At 36.3% G+C, this 23,228-nt stretch overlaps 1 protein-coding gene across 2 annotated transcripts in view; it reads right to left on the bottom strand.

Moving 5' to 3' along the window:
- The window catches only part of HBP1 (HMG-box transcription factor 1), a 31,964-nt gene extending 8,824 nt beyond the window's left edge, over positions 1–23,140 (bottom strand). Inside the window, exons 1-8 of one of the 2 annotated variants that reach the window (XM_028525303.2) lie at positions 23,058–23,140; positions 14,121–14,304; positions 11,693–11,921; positions 8,561–8,699; positions 8,086–8,197; positions 7,870–7,982; positions 4,060–4,216; positions 3,225–3,369 (exon numbers count right to left, since the gene is read on the bottom strand). In XM_028525303.2, the coding sequence (XP_028381104.1) occupies positions 3,225–3,369; positions 4,060–4,216; positions 7,870–7,982; positions 8,086–8,197; positions 8,561–8,699; positions 11,693–11,921; positions 14,121–14,304; positions 23,058–23,072 (1,094 nt within the window). In that variant the 5' untranslated portion in view covers positions 23,073–23,140. Of the gene's footprint in view, positions 1–3,224; positions 3,370–4,059; positions 4,217–7,869; positions 7,983–8,085; positions 8,198–8,560; positions 8,700–11,692; positions 11,922–14,120; positions 14,305–15,986; positions 16,006–23,057 lie in introns of those variants that run through there. The other variant, XM_028525301.2, reaches the window with a different exon arrangement.
- Between the last annotated feature and the right edge of the window lie 88 nt (positions 23,141–23,228).

The following is a 23,228-nucleotide window of genomic DNA, read 5'->3' as shown; positions in this document are numbered from 1 at the left end:
GTCTAAGAGCTCATCAATTTATTGCTGACTCCTTGTCCTTACCAAGTTAGTACCTACTCAAATGTCTTCCCTGTACAGCATGACTCAATGGCTTGCTTGAGGTCTACAGGTGGGACCTGGGAATTGATTCTGGGGTTCCTGGTTCCCTCTGATTAAGTGTTTCTTCTTCCTTTCTTGCCTTCCTTGTACCAGGGAGCATCTTCCTTAAGACCCACCCACTCCCAACCCCCACTGCAAGTCATAATCCAATCCATAAGGAAAATTCAGTAAACTTTATACCACGTCTTGCCATATATAATGTGCACTTTTTTTGCCCAAATTTTTGAGGTAAAAGTAAGGATGTGCATTATACCTGGGTATAATGATTACATGCCATGGGTATATAATGGATATAACAATCCCCTGTATAACGCACACAAAAACATGGGTGTGCATTATACGTTGGGAGTGCATTATACACAGCAAAATACATTACCTCTCTGGGGTGGGGGGTAAAAGGCAGAAAACTGTACTTGAACAATTTTTTAAAAAATACAGTACCTCTCAAAACTTTTCATGGTTTCCCTGGGGTGAACTGCCTATTTCCACTCCTTAATGGGGAGGGGAAAAGAGGGGTGGTGCTGCCATTCTACCATAAAATAAGACTAATACTAAGAGTGAGTGATACTAGGTGGGACCAAGGGATGAGAACTTGCCATCTTGGAAAAACAGGAATTAGGTACCCAAATGTTCCTGTTTTGCTTAAAAAACTTAAGTTTTGCACTATGCAATACTTGATATATAAATAGTATATGAATATAAATAAACCCAAAACCAATTAAGAAATTTTTTCTATTATTACTGAAGTTCCACACTTGCCACCCTCCAGAGACAACCAGTTTATCATTCCTTCGTCAATAATTTTATCGTAGAAATAACGCATTATTCATTTATATAAACACAAAATATAAATACTGTAATAGCATTAATTATGTCACTATGCCAATTTATTAGAATATAATACATAATATTTTGTTTTATGAAAAGACTTAGCCTAGCAGGCTTTATTGCTATCCTTTCAAAGGTTTACTTAGAGGGTTGACCCTTGAGCAACTTGGCTTTTGGGATGGCTCCCATCATTCCCACAACTGAGAAGAGTGCCTCACTTTGCCTAAACTGTGTGTACAAACAATATGGTTGACCCTGAACCCCTGCTTTCCTTTAGGAAGCTTAGAATTTTGATAGGTGCCAGCCTGAGCCAGCCTAGGTTACCACCTCCTAATAAAAACCCAGCTCAGTGTCTAACAAGCTTCCCTGGCAGATATCATTTCATACATGTCACAACTCACTGCTGAGAGAAATAAGCATGTCCTGTGTGACTCCATCAGGAAAGGACTCCTGGAAGTCTGGCTTGTTCCAAGACTTCACCCCATTCCTTTCGTTTTCCCAATTTTGCTTTGTATCCTTTCACTGTAAGAAATCAGAGCTGTAGGGATTATATGCTGAATTGCAATCCTGGTGAATCATCATACCTGGGCGTGATCCTGAAGACCTCCAGCATAATTGTATGATGTGTATTATATATAGTATACAAATATTATATAATATTTATAATTTTATTACCTATATTTTCAAAGAACATCTGAATCCATAAAAAATGGAACCATACTATATATTTGAGACTAATTTTTAGTTAACAGCATTATTTGAGACTAATTTTTATTTAGTATTATTTCTAAAATTAACCCATATTTATTGCTAACATCTCCTGGTCAGGGCACATGCCTAGGTTGCAGGTCAGTGTCCCTAGCTGGTGTGTACAAGAGGCAATGATGTTTTTCTTATACATCCAAGTTTCTCTCCCTCTCTTTCTCCTTCCCTTCCCCCTCTCTAAAAGAATAAATAAAATAATAAAATGTACAGCTATGGTTCATTAATCTTCCACTGATGGAGAACTCCATTATATGGTTATATAACAATTCATGTGTTTACAGTTAATAAATACTGATACTGTTTCCAAGTTTTGCTATCATGAACAATATAGCTATGAACCTAGTTACATATCTCCTAGTGCATTTCTACAAGAGCTTATTCCTCTAGGGTATACACATAGAGGAATAAGACTGCTGATATTTGGAATTGTAAAATAAAGCCAAATTATCTCCCAAAATTTTATTTACTCTCTCACCAAAACCTAAGAGTTATCACTGATCCAAATACTATGTATAATTAGAGCATCAGACCTTAAAAGTTTTGTCTAATTTTCTAGTTTTCAAAGAATGTGTATGAGGGATGTAATCAAACAGTACTCAGATTCCAATCTTACAGATGGTACTGAGCATGTGGCCTGATTTTTTACGTAGTCTTACTTATTCTTTTTGAGTAATATATTTACCTTATATTTGTTATATTTACCTTATAGTTATTAAATTGAGTGAAATAAATTCTACAAGCCAGCAGGAACTCTTGAAAATTCCTTACCTAATGCCCATTGATTTGATAATTATGTTAAAGGAAGAACAAGTGTTAAAAATCCCAGATGTCTACACAGAGACTTTCTCTTGGTATCTCCTGGGAGTAAGTTGGCACACTGTCCCAGTTTGTCCAGGACTAAGGGGTTTCCACGGTTGCAAGACTTACAGTGCCAGAATCAGGAAAGCCCCACACAAACTAAGACAGCTGGTCAAACTCCTTGAGTGTCAGGACATGTGGGCTCTTTGTCCCACTGTATGACTTAACAGCAAGAAGATCTTAGGAAAAATCATTTCTCTCTTAAGTCTTTCCAAGTATCAAGTTTTAGGTATTTTTACTATGCAATTAATGCCCTTGGTCAAAATGGGTATTAAAGACATAGTTAACTAAAGGGAAAAAAGATACAGTTAACTACAAAAGTACTACTAACAGGTTTATTAGCTAGTTAAAAACAACTGGCCAGATATAGCATGTTTTATATAATATCAAGTTGATTTAAGTTATTGATCATATAACGTGATATTTTTCCTATTATAGTCTATAATGTTTTATGGACTTACTTTCCTTATATGACTACTATATGTAAACCATGAGCTGTTATTTTACTTACCTTATAGTTTTTCACTTAATCATGTGTATATACTTCCTCTGAATAGTGCTTTTTTAATTCTCAAGGTGTTAGAGGTTTATTAACCTCTTAAATATTTGTCTTAGCAATCATTAGGGAAATTTAGAGTGAACTTTTAATAGAAAAAGAATTAATCCAGTATTACCTTTTAAATGTATCAAAAACACCTGAATCATCAAAATTAATGGCATCAGGGTGTCCAGGAGGTAGACATACGTCACCGATATGAATCTCACAACACGGAATGCCATGCTGCACCACAGTCAAGCTGGGATAAAACGATGACCAACCTGAAGTTAAACCGAGCACAGTGACATGAGGACAGGATTGACAGAAAGCACCCACATAATTTACTGTAAGATAGACATATCATTTCCAAGTCTTAAAAATAAAGTTATTACTTAAAAATAAGTACCAAGAGATTTTCTAACACAAATCATGTACATATATCATAAAGCCAAGTATAAGTATTTGCTTTAAGCAATGCAAAAGCCCTCCAAAATGTAGTTTAATTTGGCATTTTACCAACAGATTCTATCGATCAGCACTTGTACTGATCTACCAGACAGTGAGTGATAAATGATGAGGAGTGAGAGCACGGAATACTCTCTCAAGTGTCAATCTAACATGGTGGTGTTGTAAAAAGGCTCTGAAGTGATTCAGGTATATAGCATATTTGGTAAGCCTAAACCAAAATGCAATTACCAGAATAATCCATTCCCCAAACTATACACCAAGATAACAGCTTATTACAGTATGACACATAAATTTGTAAGTTTTTCATACCACAGGAAGTAGAGCTCAGTCTGACTACTGCTAAGACACTTAAGCATCATAAGGCATTTCCTAAGGTAGTTTCATTTAGTTTGAAATTTTCCCTTCAAATTTTTTTCTTAACCTTCAAAGAATTATGCCACAAGACAGATTATAGATTTAATATTTCTGTAAAAAGTAACTACGAATTCAAATTAAAGCCCTACCTTTATTTTTAACATAGAAAGGGTGGTCCAGTTTACACTCTACAGTTAGTAAACCATCTTCTACTGTACCAGGATCAAAAGTCAACTTCAGTACAGACTCGCCAAATGATACACTTTCTTCATGTGATAACAACTTTAGACCATCAGAACCATAGCCCTGAAAATACATGCATATAGTGAATGAATTGGCAACATTCAATTTAACACATAGTGAGTTCCTATCATGGGTAAGACTGTGCAGAAAAGGTAAAAATAAACCAGGCAGGATCCCTGTCTTTATGTAGCTTTAGACCAGTAGTGAAGAAAGACACAAATATGTAAGGCAGACTGTACTCAACATTTTAATTCAAGTATAAATAATGCTAATGCAGTTTAATAAAAGGAGACAATTCCAAAAGAGAGATATTAGAGAGGCTTTTGACTCTCCTTTGAACTGAGATATAAAAGAAGAATGAAATTTAGAAAGGTAGAAAAACATGGCTTACATCAGGATAGTTGTAACTAACAATTGCCTTCGGGAGTGCAAGTATTGAGTTCAAAGTTGGAGCAAGTAAGAGTGAAAAGGAGGAGCAGTTTAGTAAGGAAAAGGTCTTGAAAGTCAAGGAAAGGGCTTCAACTTTCCTCTGAAAGGGTACTGGGAAACCAATAAAGGTGTTTTTATTAATATGATAGCTCATTTTAAGAAAATGATAAAGATTATAGAATAAAAGTTACCTCTAATATTCCATTTATTTCAAGACATAATGAGAGAAGCCCATATGACTAAGTACAGTGGCGGTAGAACCAGGCTAAATTTAAATTCGATATATGTATTGAGCATTTAGTGCATGCCAGGTTCTAGCCACTGAAAACCTAAGTGTTACCACCACATGATTCCTATCCTTAAATTCACAGGTAAACAAGAGACAGATATGCCAACACCAAGCTATCATATCCAATTATTATTACACTAGTACATGAACGAAGTAAAGAATGGGAGAGAATGACTGTAAAAATCTTTAAGGAAAAAGAATTGATAACTAAACATGAAGGGAGGAAAGGGAATAGTCAACTTCATGGTTTTGAATCTGGCAATCAAGAAGGATAACAATACCTTTAAAAGAATAGGGGTAAAAAGTAGGCCAGGAAAAAAGAGTAAAAAAAGGTGACTCCAGTTTTGGTTATACTAATAAGCCAAAATATCTAATATGCAGCTGGAAACACACAGGTAAAGGCTATGGACATACAGCTATAAATAACTGAATTAACAGAATCTTCTAATTCTTGGAGCTACAAGACATTACAACAAATCCAATTCCTTATTACAGATCAGGAAGCCAACAGCAGGGTTAACAACCTACCCAAGGTAAGTCACACGGTTACTGGAAGCACTTACTGGAAGCACCGGAGAGAGAGAGCCCAGGCTTCCTGACTCCAAGTCCAGAGTGCTCTCCACAGGCTACAAAGAGGTGGTGCTGACATGAGCAGCAGAGATGAATTTGTGGAGAGAGTGAAGAGGAATAGGACCCTGCTTATATTCAACATTACCAGCAGACAAGCCACCAGTGAAGAAGACTGAAATATTAAAGAGAATCAGGGCACTGCTGTTTTACACAAATCAAGACAATGTCAAGAACTCACTTTCTCAAATGCAAGGAGTTGTCAAAGAGAACAAGCAGAAGTCTCTCTAGAAATCAGAGTAAAGCTAATTTGAGACAATTGTAGTGAAGTGCTACATGCCGAAGTCAGACTATGGCAAACTTCACTACAATAAAGGGGGGAAACTGAAGCCGGCTATATGTCAGGACTAATTTTCTCAAGAAACTCAACAGTCAGGAATAACAAGATCAAACACGAATTCAAACAAGTACACTTCACATTCCCATTTCTTTACCTGTAGTAGAGATGGAGAAATTAATGATTTCAAAGACAAAGGTTATCAGTCCACATTTATCCTATTGTTGCCCTCTACTACTTTTGCGTATCAACTTAGAAAATGTTGAGAATGGAGAGAATGATTTTGATTTTCCACTAGGTGCCAAAAAATTTTTAATTGAGAAAAAATAGTCTTTTCAACAAATTACCAAACACCATATACAAATATTACTCAAATGGGATCTAAGACCTAAATGTAATATCTATAGCTATAAAAACTCTTAGGAGAAAACAAAGGTGTGTATCTTCATGACCTTCAATTATGCAATGGTTTCTTGTATATGGTACCTAAAGCACAAGCAACCAAAAAAAAAACCATAATTGCACTTCATCAAAATTAAACTCTTTTGTATGTTTAAAGACACTGTCAAGAAAGTGAAAATACAACCCACAGAATGGGAGGAAATATTTGCGAATCTCCTATCTGATAATGTGTACTTTCCAGAATATCTAAAGGACACTTACAACTCAACAATAAAAAGACAACCCAATTTGAAAATGGGGAATTGATCTGAACATAGACATTTCTCTAAAGATGATACACAAATGAGCAACAAGCACATGAAAACATGCTCACCATCATTAGTCATTAGGGAAATGCAAATCCAACAAGGAGATGCCACTTCATACACACTGAGATGGTTTTTGAGTGAAATAGAAGATGAGGGTAGAGGAAGATGTGGAGATACCAGAACTTTCATTATTACTGGTATGAAATGTAAAATGGAATCATTCACCATGGAAAACTTTTTGGAAGTTCCTCAAAATGTTACACATGGAGTTATTTTATGACCCAGTAATCCCACTAAGTATGTAACAAGAGAAATGAAAACATACGTTCACACAGAAGTTAGTATAGGAAGGTTCATAGCAGCATTATTCCTAACAGCCTAAGAGTGAAAACAACCCAAATGTCTTTCAGCTGATGAATAAATAAATCCAGTACACCCAGAGTATTCAGTCATAACAAGAACACAATTATTATATGTTATGATGAAGATGAACCTTGAAAACATTACACTAAGTGAAAGATGCCAGTCACAAAAGGTCACATATTAAATGATTTCATTTACATAAATGGTCCAGTATGGGCAAACCCATAGATACTGAAAACAGATTTGCAACTGTTACGGTCTAGGGAAAAAGAAGGAATAGGGTGTGATCTCTTATGCTTAAGGAGTTTCTTTTTGAGGTGATGAAAATATTTCGTAATTAGACACTTGTGATGGTGGCATTCTTGTAATGTACTAAAAAGCAATGAATTGTACACTTTAAAATGACGAATGCTAAGGTATATGCACTATTAACTCGATAAAATATAACTAAAAACTTAGGGGGAAAAAACACAAAAGAAAATACCAGTGTTTTTATGGAGTCATTTAAAAAGTAACTTAAGCCCTGACCAGTATGGCTCAGTGGATTAAGTGCTGGCCTACGAACCAAAGGGTCGTCAGTTTGATTTCCAGTTGGGGCACATTCTGGGTTGTGGGCAAGTCCCCTGAAGGGGACATGCAAGAGGCAACCACACATTGCTGTTTCTTTTCCTGTCTCCCTGCCTTCCCTTCTCTCTAAAACAAACAAATAAATAAAAAAGTACTTTAATATAATTAACTCTCAATCATTTGTAGGGGAATTAACCACTTTACAGATTATCAAAGATAAGGCTTTGGTTCATTTATTTATGCATTTATTTTTAATGTTTCATTTTCTCCACCTAAGAAAGCCTAGTTATAAAGGTAAAGCTAAAGCCTCTCCATCAGGCTAAGCAACAATTAGTCACAAAACCACTACCTAAAATGTAAGATACCATTTAAATAGGAAAGTGGAAGGTAGTCCTGTACAAGCATAAACCTTATGTTTCATTAAAAAAAATTTTTTAAGGAATTTTGAATCAACCTTTTGAGTGCCCATTTGGAGATCTTCCTCATTATCACAGCCTTCAGCTCTAGCAAAATCTTCGGCATCCTGCCATTCCTTATTGCTCCCCTTATGAAAGCACAGACGTGTGCCTAAAGTTTAAGTAAAAAATAAATAAATAAACAAGTATTAGGTATGTAACAGTGAGCTAGACAAGTAAGCAGTAAACAAAGTCAAGTGTAGTTTTCTTCTCACCTTTCAAAAAACAGTGCCAAGCAGTTGAAGGCCAGGAATTGCACCATCCCAAATCATCATCATCTGAGAGGGAGGACATGCAGAAAATGCCAGATTCTGACTCACTATTTGCCTGTGAAGAATAACATTACAAACTTCATTTTAAAACATAGCTTGTTACTATCAGTCTCCATCTCAAGCTTTCAGGCTCTGTTCTTACCAGGGTATAACTTAATTATTCTAAACTTAAGAAAAAATACACCTTCAAAACTGAAGTTTTTGAAAGTTTTAGTTAATTATATGTTCCCACTTGTAACAAACCTTCCTAAGGGTTAATAGAGCTGTACATAGAATCAATCCAGATCACTAGCAGAACAGTAAGACATACTATTTCCCATCTGTATGTACTTCAAGAAACATTTTTAGAGAGGGAAAGTTAATACATTACAACTGTTGTGCAATCTTTATAAAAGTTTAATCTCATGAATAAACTCACCCTTTCATGTCTGACTGGTGTTTCCTCCTTCCAGTGGGGAGGGAAGGCAGGCTCACTCTTAGAAGAAGAGGACACAGGTGGAGGGCGTGCATAGGAATGTAAACTTTTGCTAGTAGCTATGATGTGTACAGGAGATGATCTAAAATAAGGAGGCAGTTTTAACCATAAAGCATAGGTACTTAAAGTAGATTTTTGCTTTTGATGAAAAAAATTTATATTCAAAATGCCAATTACATATAAGACACCAATGGAAAACACTAGTAAAGACATCAAGATTTCATTTATAGTATGTTGTTCCTTAACTTCTTACCCAAGCTCTTCTCACTCATTTCAAAGTTTTTTCAATATTTGACAATGTATTTTAAACTCCAAATTACTGTTTCACTTATTCATTCATTTTTATATCAACAAGTATGTATAAATGCTCCCTATCCATTTATTTCCCCTACTAAGGCAGTTTTAAGTCTTAAAATGAATGAAATCTATGCTTAACGCAACCAATATGGAACTCTTATTTACCAACCATAACTGAACACTATTTTCCTTGTTTTCTAATATAAATGTTGAAAAGCATTTACACATAAGGGCTAATTATTTTCCCCCAGGTCACTTTTTAGAAAGTAATCCCTTGCCCAATTTTCCCCTCAGAAGTCTCTTTACTAGACAGTGCTCTCCTTAGACTGCTCATGTTCCCAAGAACATACTAAGATCCTTCCTCCACAAACAGATCAGCTAGCTAGCTATTCACAGAAGGGATAACAGGAAGAAGCAAGCCTCTAACGGATGTCCAGTAATGTGTACTGACATGGGAGTTTGGAAAGCAGCAGAGAGTAAGACTAGGGGGTAGATCTGTCTGAAGGTCCCAAATAAGAACAATTCTCTGAGACGCCAAACAGGGATTTGGTCCTTAACAGAAAAAAGTTTATGTGTGTTTGTATTACTGCTCTTTTTAAAAAGGGGAGGAGGGACATCTCACTTTTCAATTCTTCCCTTATTTCCTGAGAAATTTTATTTGCCCCTCAATTTTAATTTTATCATTAACCTTTTTCACTATACCTTTGCAGAAATTATTTTTAAATAAAGATCTATAAAACTATACTGTTTTCATGTGCACATCACTTCTTAAATAAAAACCCCACCAATTTCCATGCATTTTAGTATATTCTCTAATCAATTTTAGATTTTGAAATACAAATACTGAATATTTCATCTTTGCCTAATTTCTTCCTTTTATCATGTATTTAGAACTTTATGAAACATTAGAGAATGGCCAAACTGCTAAAAACTCCTCATTCTTACCCTTATCATTAATAGAAAGAATGAGTTTTATTAGTTCTTCTATTTAACCATTTAAGAGAAGTAACAATGCTATGTTCCAAAATGTATAGTGGCCTGCATGTAAACATGCCTAAAACACTAATACCATTGGTCTCTTCATCCCTCTATCTATGCAGAGATAATATAATTTTACTTGTCCTCAACCCCTTGGTACTATACAGATACAACTTCAGAAATCCAAAGCTCAGTAACTAAATAGGTTAATAACAGGCTACAAGAGGCTGCATGAACAGCCACTGACAGTATTAGAAAGCAGACTGTGCCTCTTAGTCTTGTTCCTTAGGAAGAAGGGAAGCACAGAAAATACTACAGAGAATAAATTTACATCTTCAGAGAGACACTCCTTTATTTACAGTTTTATTTATATTGCTTTTCTTCTGAAGGGTTTACTCAACTTTCCATGAACTATATTATTAATCATCATCATGAGTCTGTGGTGAAAAATGGAAAGTATTATTTGTGAACTAGAAAGGGGAAAAAAGAAAGCCCGATAGTAAAATCAGGGTTGTGATGGTTGTTGCTTTTAAAATTTTTATTTATTTATTTTTAGAGAGGGGAGGGGAAGAGGAGGAGAGAGGGAGAGAAACATCAATGTGTGGCTGCCCCTCGAACGCCCCTTACTGGGGACCTGGTCTGCAACCCAGGCATGTGCCCTGACTGGGAATCGAACCAGCGACCCTTTGGTTTGCAGGTTGGCACTCAATCCACTGAGCCACACCAGCCAAGGCGCTTGTTTTTTTTTTTTAACGTAAAATAATTTTTAGCTTTTTGACTATTAAGACTGTAACAAAAACTGGGACTCTAAAGGAAATAATACTTTAAAAGGCAAGTTTTTCTATCCTGTGGAAATTTTCATGGAATTAAACTGAAGTTAACTAAAATGAATTTGCTCTAATCAAGACCATATCCTGATGAATAAAAGCAGCAGAATTAATGGGTTGTAAGAAAATCAGTTTTCACACCTAAAAAATTTATTTTTTAGCAAAGAATTATACTAACTTAAAGAGCGCTTACCAAAATTGAGTTATTTCTATATCACCTAGTATGAAATTATGATCTATCCATCCCCATGAGTGCAAATCTGGGCATTTCTCCCCCCTACTACCTATCATATTTATCTGTATCTTTTTACATAAATAATTTTATGATTTTAAAAAGTTAATGAAACATTATCCACCTAGGTCCCTCTAGAAATATTGTTTGAAAGCTGCCATAATTTCATAGGACAACTTATTTTCTTAAACCCTAGTTGAGGTGTATGAAACAGTGGTTTTCACCAACGGGAGACTAACTTTTATAAGTTGACAATTTTAAGATAAGCTAATTTTAGTATTAGCACATAGGTTAAGAACCATAAGGTCATGTACACGATAAGAAAATAAACCTAGACAAAAGAGGAACTGAACTTATGGTTGATACAAGTTGTAAAATATAATGTTTATTATAATCACAGTTCTTTGGACAAATACAATTTTTATTTCAATAGGTAGAAATACAGTAACAATAAGGTATTTCTTGGTCTGATGTATTTTCTAGTGACTTTAAAATATTTACAAATATTCTTCACTATGCTGTTTCACATCACTTTTATCTAATTCTCCGAGTACGAAATCATGTTATTGAGTGAAATAGCTCTTTGATCATTATAAGAAGCTTAATTCTGGTAACTTTACTTCAATCCTAATTTAAGTAAACCATTCATTAAATGGTTAATAGCACTACTTTTAAAATTAAAAAAAAATTAATAGCTATTTGTAATGATAGAAGTTTTCAATAAAAATATAGTCTTCTTACCTGTTGTAAAATGAGCACTGCATAAGTGGACTTTGTGGACTGGTGGCAATATTTGCTAATTCTGTTAGCCAATCCACCTCATTTTCACGGTAAGTATTTTCTGATATGTCTGAGGTATTTTGGTTCCAAGATGGTCTTGGATATTCTTGATGTGAAACATCTGAACTTAGCTGGTATATGGCAGATTGGGTAGGATCACTTTGAACAGCCTGAAGTTCAGGAAGGTCATCTGCAAAAACACACTCAACATTATAAAATGTAAATTACTAAAACAGGGCAATACTATAATTACAGTTGGAAGAGAAATCTTCAAATTTAGCCAAGTAATTTTGTGACAGGAAAAGTATAAATTCAAAAAATTTTTTTGTATGAAACAAGCTTCAATTTTAAAAAGTGATACCTAGTACATTAGGGTAAACAGAGCTTAATAGAAAAGTGAATCCAATAATATAAATGTAATAACTTTACTACCTAAACCATGTAATTATCACAAACCATTCATAAACTGGAAAAACAAGGTTTGTATTTCCTGATTTCCCCCCCAAGTTTTTTATGCTTTCCTGAAGAGTAATCCATATACTACTACAACATTTTTTTTAAGATTTTATTTATTTATTTTTAGAAAGGGAAGGGAGGGAGAGAGAGAAACATCAATGTGCGGTTGCTGGGGGTTATGGCCTGCAACCCAGGCACGTACCCTGGCTGGGAATCGAACCTGCGACACTGGTTCGCAGCCCGCGCTCAATCCACTGAGCTATGCCAGCCAGGGCTACTACAACATTTTTATATGAACACATTAATAAGGAAAAAGGCATTTTATGTGTGCATATATGTACTCATCATTCACATACTTTTATTAACCTGTTATACAAAATTACTTCAATAATGAAACAATTTTCAAAGATGAGATTAAAATCACATATAAATTTTTAGGTACTACATATTCAACTTTATATATGACAAATTATTTACTGAGAAATTCTGAACTCAGTAATATTTATTATTTTTTCCTGTAAATACATTCCTGATAGGTACTTCATGATAGATTTTTACTCCTCAAGAGAGAAGACGAGAAGTACTTCCCACATACCACTCACATGTACATACCAAGGCTATGAACGCTGTAAGGAATTCTATAAAATTAAATTCTAAAATATCGAGGAAAAAAATACACAGAGAGAAAGCATCTTGCAGATCTTAAAACTCTTATGAAACACACATTTACACACTCTACAGATCCCTGGTTCCCTTCAATGTATGTCAAGAAACTCTTCCAGCCACTATAAATGTACTTACACATAACTCCTATTCAGGCAAATATTCCAAAAGAGCCTACTAAAACTGAAATCCCTTGTTTATAAATACTGATTCAGGATATCCATTTACAAAACTGAGTAAAATATATCCCCCCTTCATAGAGCAACCAAAATGTCTTACCAACTTGATATACCTCTACCCTGTAATCCTGCTACAGCCTCTTCCCTTCATTTCTTTTTTTTTTCCTCCAATACTATAAAGAGCTCACTTCTTTAAGTACAGGAAATTAACTGCTTTTAACTTAAGTCATTTTGGATGGTATAAACTTTTGAGCCCCCACACTCCCAGGCCCTAAATTCCTGGTTTCCTCCTGAAACCTAAAACGTGATGGTGGAGGATCAATTACACAATTAAAGTGGTGTCTCTGCTCAACAATAACTACTACTCAATGAATTATAGTGCCCAGTAAACTCTTGGCATTCAAACATGTGTATGCCCCAAGATGTTCGGAATCTCCAAATTCCCACACAGCACTATAGCATATAATCTGATCTCCTCTATTTCATCTTCGTAAAATGAGGATAATCACATCTCAGGGTATTTGTAAACGTTAGAAAAACTACATATTAAAGACGGGGGAAGCCTAATTGAAAAGCTGGGCAGCAAGCCAAGGTTACTCATTAGTTGTTTACTCTTCAACATCTCAAAGTAATACAATTCAAAATTGTATCTCAACAACCCTACACATTTCTACAGGTCACATATCTTTGGAGTAGCTCAGCAACAGTGATAACCACGAACAGCAGACCCTCAGGTTTCAAGGGTGCACTAACAAACCAGACATGAAGAGTGGCCAAGGATAATTTACTGAGCTCACTAGGATGTTTAAACACTTTTTGAAAAGTCACACAGCAGGGTTTTGCTAAGGTGTTTAACAGCTTGATCTTTATAAGGCAGGTTAGTATAATAATCTGTAAATGAGTCTCTATGATAACCATAAATAGTTCAAATTTATGTTGGTTTTAAGTAATATTTTTATAAGCAATTAACAAGACAACATTGAAAACTAATGTATAAAACTTTACATACTTTTTAGCAGTTCAAGGTAGGCCACACATGAAAATTATCTGAATTTCAGTGGGATTCCTAAAAAGTTTTTAATTTTATTTACCGAGCTCCATGTGTTCATCACAGGAGTTATAGCCAGGAGAGGACGGCAAATTTTCATTACACTGCAGCAACTCCAATGAGTCATTCATTCCTGAAGCTCTCTTGTCCATTACCAGCAGGAGTTTCTGTACTGCATTGGGCATCTGATTTGTCTTCACTTCCCACACCATGTTATGGTGCTCCGACTTTAAAACAAAAATAATTTAAGGAAAAAATGTCAAGTCATGTGATCTGAAGATTATATAAGTATAAAATCAATCGGAGGCATCACAATACTATACCTTTAACTATACATTTCTATTTGTATCCCTATCAAATCCTTTCTACCAGGATGACTCCCTGATATCTTGACCTACCATCCATGTAGTCAGCACTAAATTATACCCAACCCCAAAGGACCATATCTTGAATTTATAAAAGTCCTTTCTTCTAAATAACAATATAGTTTTAATCAAACATCTCTTTCAGACCCCAATATTGAGACCAACAATATTGGTCTCATTGGTCTCAAAAGAAGCTAGTCTTTTTCTAGCTTCTATCTTCAAATTTAAAAGAAAATTAACACTTTCCTTGGTTAAATTCAAAAAGACTAAAAGAATATTCTATTTATTTGTTGAAGATTCTATTTTAATTTCTATTTACTGTGTTCATTATTTTGTTTTCATATCTTATGAGAGTAAACAAGTTTAACACTCTTAAAATTGTATTCTGTAAAGAACATTTAAGACGAGTTTCTTAAAATGGCCATATATCACACTTCTCATGAAAATAAAAATGTTCCTATGTCTTCCTAATGAGAATTTGGGGCCTAGACATAATAAAAAGACACCTGTCCTTCTGACTAGGCTATTATTTCTAAAAAAATGAATACTAATCAAGGGAGATTTTGCTAATAAATAGTAAATCTACTTTCAAGGCCAGAAAGTTATCACAAAGAAGAAAATAACACAGGTTAACACAATGAAATAATTTGTCAGGGGAGTCCACCAACTAAATTTTGTTATGAAAATAACAACTTTTATACTCTTGCCTTTGGATATTATCAAACTGGTTTATTTAACACAAGCGAGAGAAGCAGCAGGATTTCCTGATTTTTCAGGCTGTACTCCAAATCTCATTTCTAAAAAAGTTCTGAGCTAACAGGACATACACAATAAAGTCTGAAAACATACTTTTCTCTTCAAAATAAATGAAACATATCGCTGTTAAAAGTCATTAAAAGTACCCCAACCCAGCTAATCAAAAAATGAAAAGATGTTAAATGCTTAATATTGATACTAGAGCTTTCTAGGTCATGACATACTCACCAAAAAACACTGGCAATACTAATTTTTTTCTTACAAAGGCATTTTCATCTTTTAAATTATGAATGTTTTTCTAACTATAAAATACAATCACTGTAGCAAAAATTTAAAAAGCATACTTTTCAAAAAAAATTTAAGTAAGTATTTCTAATCAACCAACCGGATTTGGATACTGTTAACACTTTGGTATATTGTCTGCAGTCTTTTTCACACAAGTACCCATGATCATATTTTTCTTCATATAACTTTTCCTTTACGTAAGTTCATAAGCATTTTCCTGTGTCATTAACAAATACCCATTTTAAATAAGTAACATACATCATATGGCTGTACCAAAATTAACTTATTCCTCCTATTCCTGAACTTTTTCATTATTCTTAGTAACACTGCATTTACATTCTTATTTTTTTACAATAGTATTTGCTTAGATCTGATTATTTCTTTAGATTCCTAATAGGTGGATGGCACTTAAACACCTTCCTAAGCTTCTTGACACATACAGCCAAACTACATATTGCCTCATTTTATTTTCTAATATTCTATTTTGGGTGCTGTCTGCATACCTCAAAAATGACCCATATCCTGGACATGCTTACAGGGGTGTCCAACCTTTTGGTGTCTCTAGGCCACACTGGAAGAATTGTTGTTCTAGGCCACACATTAAATACACAAACACTAACAAAAACTAATCACCATAAAAAAAAAAGAATTTAAGTAAATTTACAATTTTGTGTTGGGTGGCCTTCATAGCCATCCTGGACCTCATGCGCCCGTGGGTTGGACACCCCTGCTACAGCCTTACTCAGTATCTACTGTATGTTTCACTAAGTAGAAGGTAGTGAAGGGCACTGGTTTAAATATAAGATAGCGTGGGTTTTGATTCCATCTTGATCACTTATTAAATATATGACCTAAGTGACTGAACTTCTCACTCAGTATCTTCCTATTTACAGAGTTAATGACACCTGCCCAACTTTCCTTCTAGAATAGTTGTAAGGATGAACTGAAACAAAGTAAGTGGAAATAATGTAAAATTTCTTTAAAATTTTTATTTTATTTAGAGTGACACATAGTTAATTTATACATATTTTGGCCAATTGTCCTAAGTAGAACAGTTAACTGAGACAGAATAGTTCATAACAGGAGACAAGACAGCTATTCAGCTTCAGCAATTTCCTCTCTGGGAATATTATAAGATATCCAACATATCTCAATAAAAGTCACGTGTCATGCAATTACTTTGGGCAAATAACAATTTATCTAAAATACATTTGAGGCATTTGCAAGAAATTTCACATCTTCCCAGTTTAGTATAATCTATTATGTACTGATTAACCAGCCTTTATATAATGAGACTGATTAATCAGTACCTAATATAAAGTGGTTATAGCAAATCTGCTTGGGGTATAAGAATTTCCTACAAAACTGGTGGCTACAAAAAATAAGATGAGTAACACAAACTGACTTAGGTAAAAGCCTGGGTTATCATTTTGTTGGGAGTACTATACAATTGCATGTGTCACAAGGGTTAGGAATCACTGATAGAGCTAAGTTAGCTTGATTTTTGCAGTTGAGAAGGTAGAGGCTTAGAGTCATGATTTTGGCCAGGTGCAGTGAGTGAACAAGTGGACTAAAAATGATTGCCAAATTCCTTTTTACTTAAAATATATATATTTACTAATTTAATATACACTTACATTCAAGACACTAGTTTTTCCCCCCCAAGACTTTTATTTATTTATTCATTTTTAGAGAGGGGAAGGGACAGAGAAAGAGGGAATGAAGTATCAATGTATGGTTGGCTCTTGTGAACACCCAACTGAGGACCTGGCCTGAAATCTAGGCATGTATCCTGACCGGGAATCAAACCGGTAACTCTTTGGTTTGCAGGCTGGCACTCAATCCACTGAGCCATACCAGCCAGGGCTCAAGACACTAGTTTCAATGTTAACATTCAATGATGAATCATGAATCTCAATGAATCTACTTTAGTAAAAAATGACCATAATTCTACAGATCAGGGCTTTGCTATGAATGAGTAAAAGAAAGAAAAGGTGGTCTCAGAACATAAGAAATGCACATGACCAAATGCACAATTAGTGAAGTACTGGCTGAGAGGACACAGAATCCACCATCACCAGAAGGTAAGGTAGTCTTGTGTGTATTGTGGTCATGGATATTAAAGCTAGAAGGGTAGACTGAGATCAGAATCTTCAATCCTAGTGCAGGAAAATTGGGGAGTTTTTTGTAGAGAAGAATAAGGACTCTGAAATTAGGCTATCTGACTTAATATATCAAATTTGTTATTTACTATATTCCCTGAACAATTTAAAATCTTTATGCCTTGTTATAAAATGGAAGTAATAAAAGCATCTACACCTCATAGGTTGTTTTAAAAGCACAACAAGCTAATACATGTAAAAAGCTTACAACAGTGCCCAGCACAGAGCAAACCTGAGTAAAGTGACTAGTATTAGCTATTATCAAACAATGGGGAACCACTTAAGATTTTGGAATAGAGGTTTGACATTCACTTCTATACAAAATCATCCTGAAACACTGTATCAGTATGCAAGAACATCTATAACAAATATTTAAGGGATAGTGTACTAAAAACACAATGTATTAACTTTCCAAACTTCTATCCATGTAAGCCACCTGCCCCCAGCTTCCTCTGCCAACAGTTCGTTATCAGTATGGATTCCTTACTTAGTGATGCCTAAGACGTAAAAGGAAATGAGTCATTCTATAAACTCTTTACATATAGATATGAACTGCTTAAGTCACCCCAGCTTTAATCTTAAACTTGAAAGTTTTCTTTTTTTTACCTTTATGAAACTCAGGTTGCCCCACACGTACACATCTTCTCAGAGCTAGTCTTAAGTGTATGAAACATCACTGTTCTTGGGGTCCACAGAAGCAGTGTAGCAGCTTGTCTGCCTTCCCCTCACCCTGTAGAGCTGATTTTCTTTCTTCCCATCTAGATTTTTTCCTATTAACAGGTCCTGCATTGTCCACCAATCACCATTTATAATTCACTAACACCTCCTTGCAACTATCATTTCTTCAGTTCCTAACCTTATTTACCAATATCCCATCACATGGGATATTGGTAGATACGTAAATGAAGTAAAAAAAAAATTAATTTTGAAAGAGCCACCTACAAATAATAAAAGGGACCAAATAAATACTTGAACTTGAGTTCTATGCAGTTGCATACCTTATTGATGCTGGTTATCAAAAACTGATCTTGAGATAATGGAGACTTTGCAACTGTAAACCTCAAGTGGAAGCCAGACTTAGTCAAAAGACCTGAATTTCACTCTTGTAGACCATGTCACCTTGGGTAGGTCATTTAACCTCAGCCTCACAGTACCTCTATGTACTCACAGGGCTTGTGTGAGAATTAAATACATGAAAGCAAAATTCAAACCCATATACAAGCTTAAGTTTTTGGTTTTCATTTTTTTGGTCAAACTATTTGGGGGAAGCGAGGCCCCTGATAACATTAAAGGAATGCCAGAAGAGTTCATACTCAAAAATATTCCACTCCCCCATATATACCAATTAGACATTCATTCTGATAAACAAGTTCCTCTTTCAGATACTTCCTGGTAGAGCTAAACCCATTGTTCATTCATACTTTTGTATTCTGCTTTGGTTACTATAAGATTCATGTATAAGTATGTATGTTCTCTCTTCACTAGATCACTGATTCTCAAAAGGGAAGAGTGACATTCTGCAGCAGCTGTGCTTTGAAATGTGATGTTACAAATTTCCATTGGGTGGGATTGGTAAGACTCTATTGCTTTTGTTTAGCATACTTTCAGAAGTACAGGGTCACAACATCTTAAGTAAGAGACTAAGAGAGGACCAAAAATAACTAAGTTTCAGTGAATGGAAGCGAAGGAAATAGTTTTTCTAAATGCCTACCTACTCCATGCAGACCATTTCCACAGTTTGTTTAACCTTGTATAGCCTCACAACAGCTCTGTGAACAAAGTATTATTATGGATGAGGAAAACAGGATTCTGCCAACTGAATGGGACCATTTTTTTTTTAAAAGAAATGAGAAAAATGTCAAAAGGTATAGATCAACATAAGTTAGACTACGTCCAAGTGCCTATTCTACCCCAAATCCTTCACTGTCCATCCTTACTATAAATTTCACTGAAAGAAGTTCCTATATGCTCTCCCAATTCTGAAGGACTGTATGTATACCAAACTCAAATTTTTTGTGAGCAAAGGGTCAGAAGATAATTTGCAATGAATTTAGCGTGAGATTTCTAGCGTGAGAACTGAGGTACTTAAAAATGGACTATAATTCTAAGCTAAAATGAACCTTCATAATAAACTATATTAAATGCAGCTTTCTACACCAAAAGTAGTCAGGGACCTTAATGCAGTTCTTCCAGAATTATTTTCCATGAAACTTCTAACAAAAGATTTCAAAGATATGTTTCAAGAATTTGTTTGCCATTATGCTGGGGACCCACATGCACACCCCAGCAAGGGGTGGTACTTTTAGTAAAATATACTACTGTAGAATATTACTTACCACCTACGTGGCTGAAGAATTTAACCTCTATACCTCAGTTTTCTTATTTGTAAATGGGACCAGAACCTGTCTACCTAGCACAATTACTGCAGGTATAAGAAATACTACATCCAGCCCTGGCTGGCGTAGCTCAGTGGATTAAGCGCGGGCGGCGAACCAAAGTGTCACTTGTTCGATTCCCAGTCAGGGTACATGCCTGGGTTGCAGGCCATGACCCCCAGGAACTGCACATTGATGTTTCTCTCTCTCTCTCTCTTTCTCTCTCCCTTCCCTTTCTAAAAATAAATAAAATCTTTAAAAAATTTTAAGAAATTTTTAAATTTCTTAAAAGAAGAAAAGAAATACTACATCCCACATGATTACCTGATTCCAAAGCCCTCTTGCATCAGTCACTGCTGCCCACACCAGACTCCTTGCCTTTGCTGGACAGTACAGAATCACATCTATACAGATTCTTATCAATTCTGAGCTGATCTGACACAAAAAGCTGATATTGATGAAGATAATAAAAAACCCACAATACATCATTTACAAGAAGCCATGCACAAACCTGTTTAAAAGAAAGCTATCAATTCCAATACTATTCAAGATGAGTCATTGTAGGAGAAACTTGAAATCTAAAATTCATACATGAAACTTGTTTCCCTAAACTTAACTTAAATTCTACAAATTCTACATGACCTATGACAACTTGTGAAAAGTTTTTCTAAGCTATTTAACTTTTCCTGAGTAACTTTTAAAAATGTATAGCTATCTGTTTCAACAGAAAATTATTTTTCTATTTTCTATGGAAAATGATAGTATAAATTATATATGAAGCACCAAAGTAAATGCAGACCAAAGTATGAAGGAATGTATTATCCATGTGTCAGGCAGTTAACAAGACTATTTTTTCTGAATTTTGTGATAATATACAGTATCTGTCAGCTTTAAATTTTGCTTAGATTTATATTCATTCTAAGTATTCACTTTCATATTTAAAATATACTACATGCAAAATACCTGGCATTGTCTCATTAATATGGTAGTAACATAATTTTTGACAGGAAAAAAAATCTTCATTTCAATCAGAAATACAAGACACCAGCTTGAAAATCTCCCTCCAGGAAATCTTCAGGGCTTAGCAGTTTATTCATTCATTAACCCCAGGCCATATATATACTGCCTCCACGGAGCATAAGTCCAAAAAAATGAAAATATAGTGGAGAAGACCATTCTTTAAAGTGACAGTCCACGTTTGAAGTCTGAGAAGTAGGCACTTTGAAGCATGGAGGATTGTGGGGGCAGGTGTGCAATAAAATCTTGGGAGAAGGTAACCTTTTAACTAACTTATGTAGAAGTGAACAAAGTTTAAGAAGTGAACAAGGGGGGATGGGTTTTCCAGACAGGAAAAAAAAAGGTAATTCGGCTTGGAAAACTACATAAAATGGACTAGAATGTGCAATCAAATTTTTGTTCTATAAATAATGTCGTCAGAACAGTATTTTGCTGTAAAGTGGCTTCCTCAAAAGCATAAAGTAACTCGAAAACTGAAGAGTGAATTTAACTATTTTGAACATAATTTAAATTTCCTTAAAACTTGCTAAATATTGCCAACCCAACAAAACTGGGTAGTTTAATCAAGGAAATAAAACAAGATCCTAACACTCCTGGTTAGTAAGGTTAAAGCAAAAGACAATAGAAAAAAGTAAGCTAAGACCAAAAATTCTAGGAATACATTACAAAGGTAGATTATCAATAGGTAAACAATAGAAAAGTATTCACAAATGTTATAATTATTCTAATTCTCAAAAGTTAACTTTAATTTCAAAACCACTGCTCGGAATCATCTGTTACGGGTATTTAGGTGGAAGTCTTATTAGGACTCCAACACTTCCTAATACATATCACTCCCTTTTACCCTTCTGTTTTATGGCATCGGTCACATCCTAAGCTAAAAACTACTCAGTACTGTCCTGCTGTCAGTGCTCCTCTTAAAAGCGATTCTTGTTGAAAACTTCCTGAGAACTAACTCTAAGTATTGCAGAAGGCACAGAAGCGAGTAAAATCCCCTAAACAGTACGCAGCATTCAAACAAGCTAAAACCAGGGACCCCGCGGTCGACTTCGCCTGGATTCCTTTTTGTTTTAATCTGCCTAAGGCAGCAGCAAAGGTTGGAAGGCGGAGACTGGAATCACCAGCCAAGTCTCGGCTCTCGGTCACAGAGGCAGTGCCCGCAGTTTCAAGCCAAGTCCATCCCCCACCCTCTTTCGCCATTCATCGCGTTCCCCCTCCCCTCCCCCCATCATGTGACCGCAGCCTGGACTCCAGGCTTGTTTTTCCCCTCCGCTCAGCTCCACCGCGCATGCGCCTCGGAGTCCATTCATTCGAACTGCGTAACAATGAGCCCGGGGGCCCAGCGGCTCCGCGAGCTCCCCAGCACCGCTCGAGCCCTTCTAAGACCCGAATGAGGCAGCGCCTCACTCGAGTCCCTCATCCGCGGCCGGTGTCCCACCGCGGGCAAACCTCAGACCCTCCACCCACATGCGGTGGAAGTTGGAAGTCAAACTTTCCTGGACAGCCCCAGCGCCGCCTCGGTCCTTCCCCCGGCCCAGAACCTCCCCCCGCCCCCATCTCCGCACCAAGTCCGGCCACCCACCGCGAACCTGGTTCAGAACTAAGTCCTCGCCTACTCCTCCCCGCCCCCGCCCGCGCCCCCCTGGAGCCGCGCGGTCGCGAAGCCCAGGTGAGCTTGCGCCGGGCGTCGATCCACTGGGTTCACAGCGGGCAGCTGCTGGCCGGTTAACTGCCCCCATCGTGAAGGAAGCCTTTCGAGGATCACGAGCGCGGACCCAGCTACGCCCGGCCGTCCGTTCCCTTCGGGATCCTGCCCCTCCCTTCCCCACCCCCACCCCTTCCCGAACTAAAAGACAACAAACCCGCCGCAGAGTGCGGGCAGCACGGGCGCGGGCGGCCCTGGCCGCGACAACACCACCAGCAGCTCGCGTACCCCCTCTCCCACTGAGGCCGGCCTCCCCAGTGCGCATTACTGTTCGCGTCTCCGCTCTTACTCTTCAACCGAAACTTTCCTACTTACCAAACCCGTCGCCATTACCAAGTCTTTCAAGCTTCGTCTTCCCCCTCCCCTCAACCCCCTGGGGGTTGAGCCTCCTTCCAGCTCTTTCACCCTCTTATTGGTCTGCAGAACTGCCATTCGATCCTTTTCCTTCCCCATTGGGTGATACCGAGGTCCGTCTCGAGGGGCGGG

This window comes from Phyllostomus discolor, chromosome 10 (genome assembly GCF_004126475.2).
Source record: "Phyllostomus discolor isolate MPI-MPIP mPhyDis1 chromosome 10, mPhyDis1.pri.v3, whole genome shotgun sequence".
In the NCBI taxonomy this organism is placed as follows: Eukaryota; Metazoa; Chordata; class Mammalia; order Chiroptera; family Phyllostomidae; genus Phyllostomus; species Phyllostomus discolor.
The sequence above is the reverse complement of the archived record's forward strand: the minus strand, read 5'-3'. Positions and strand labels throughout refer to the sequence as shown.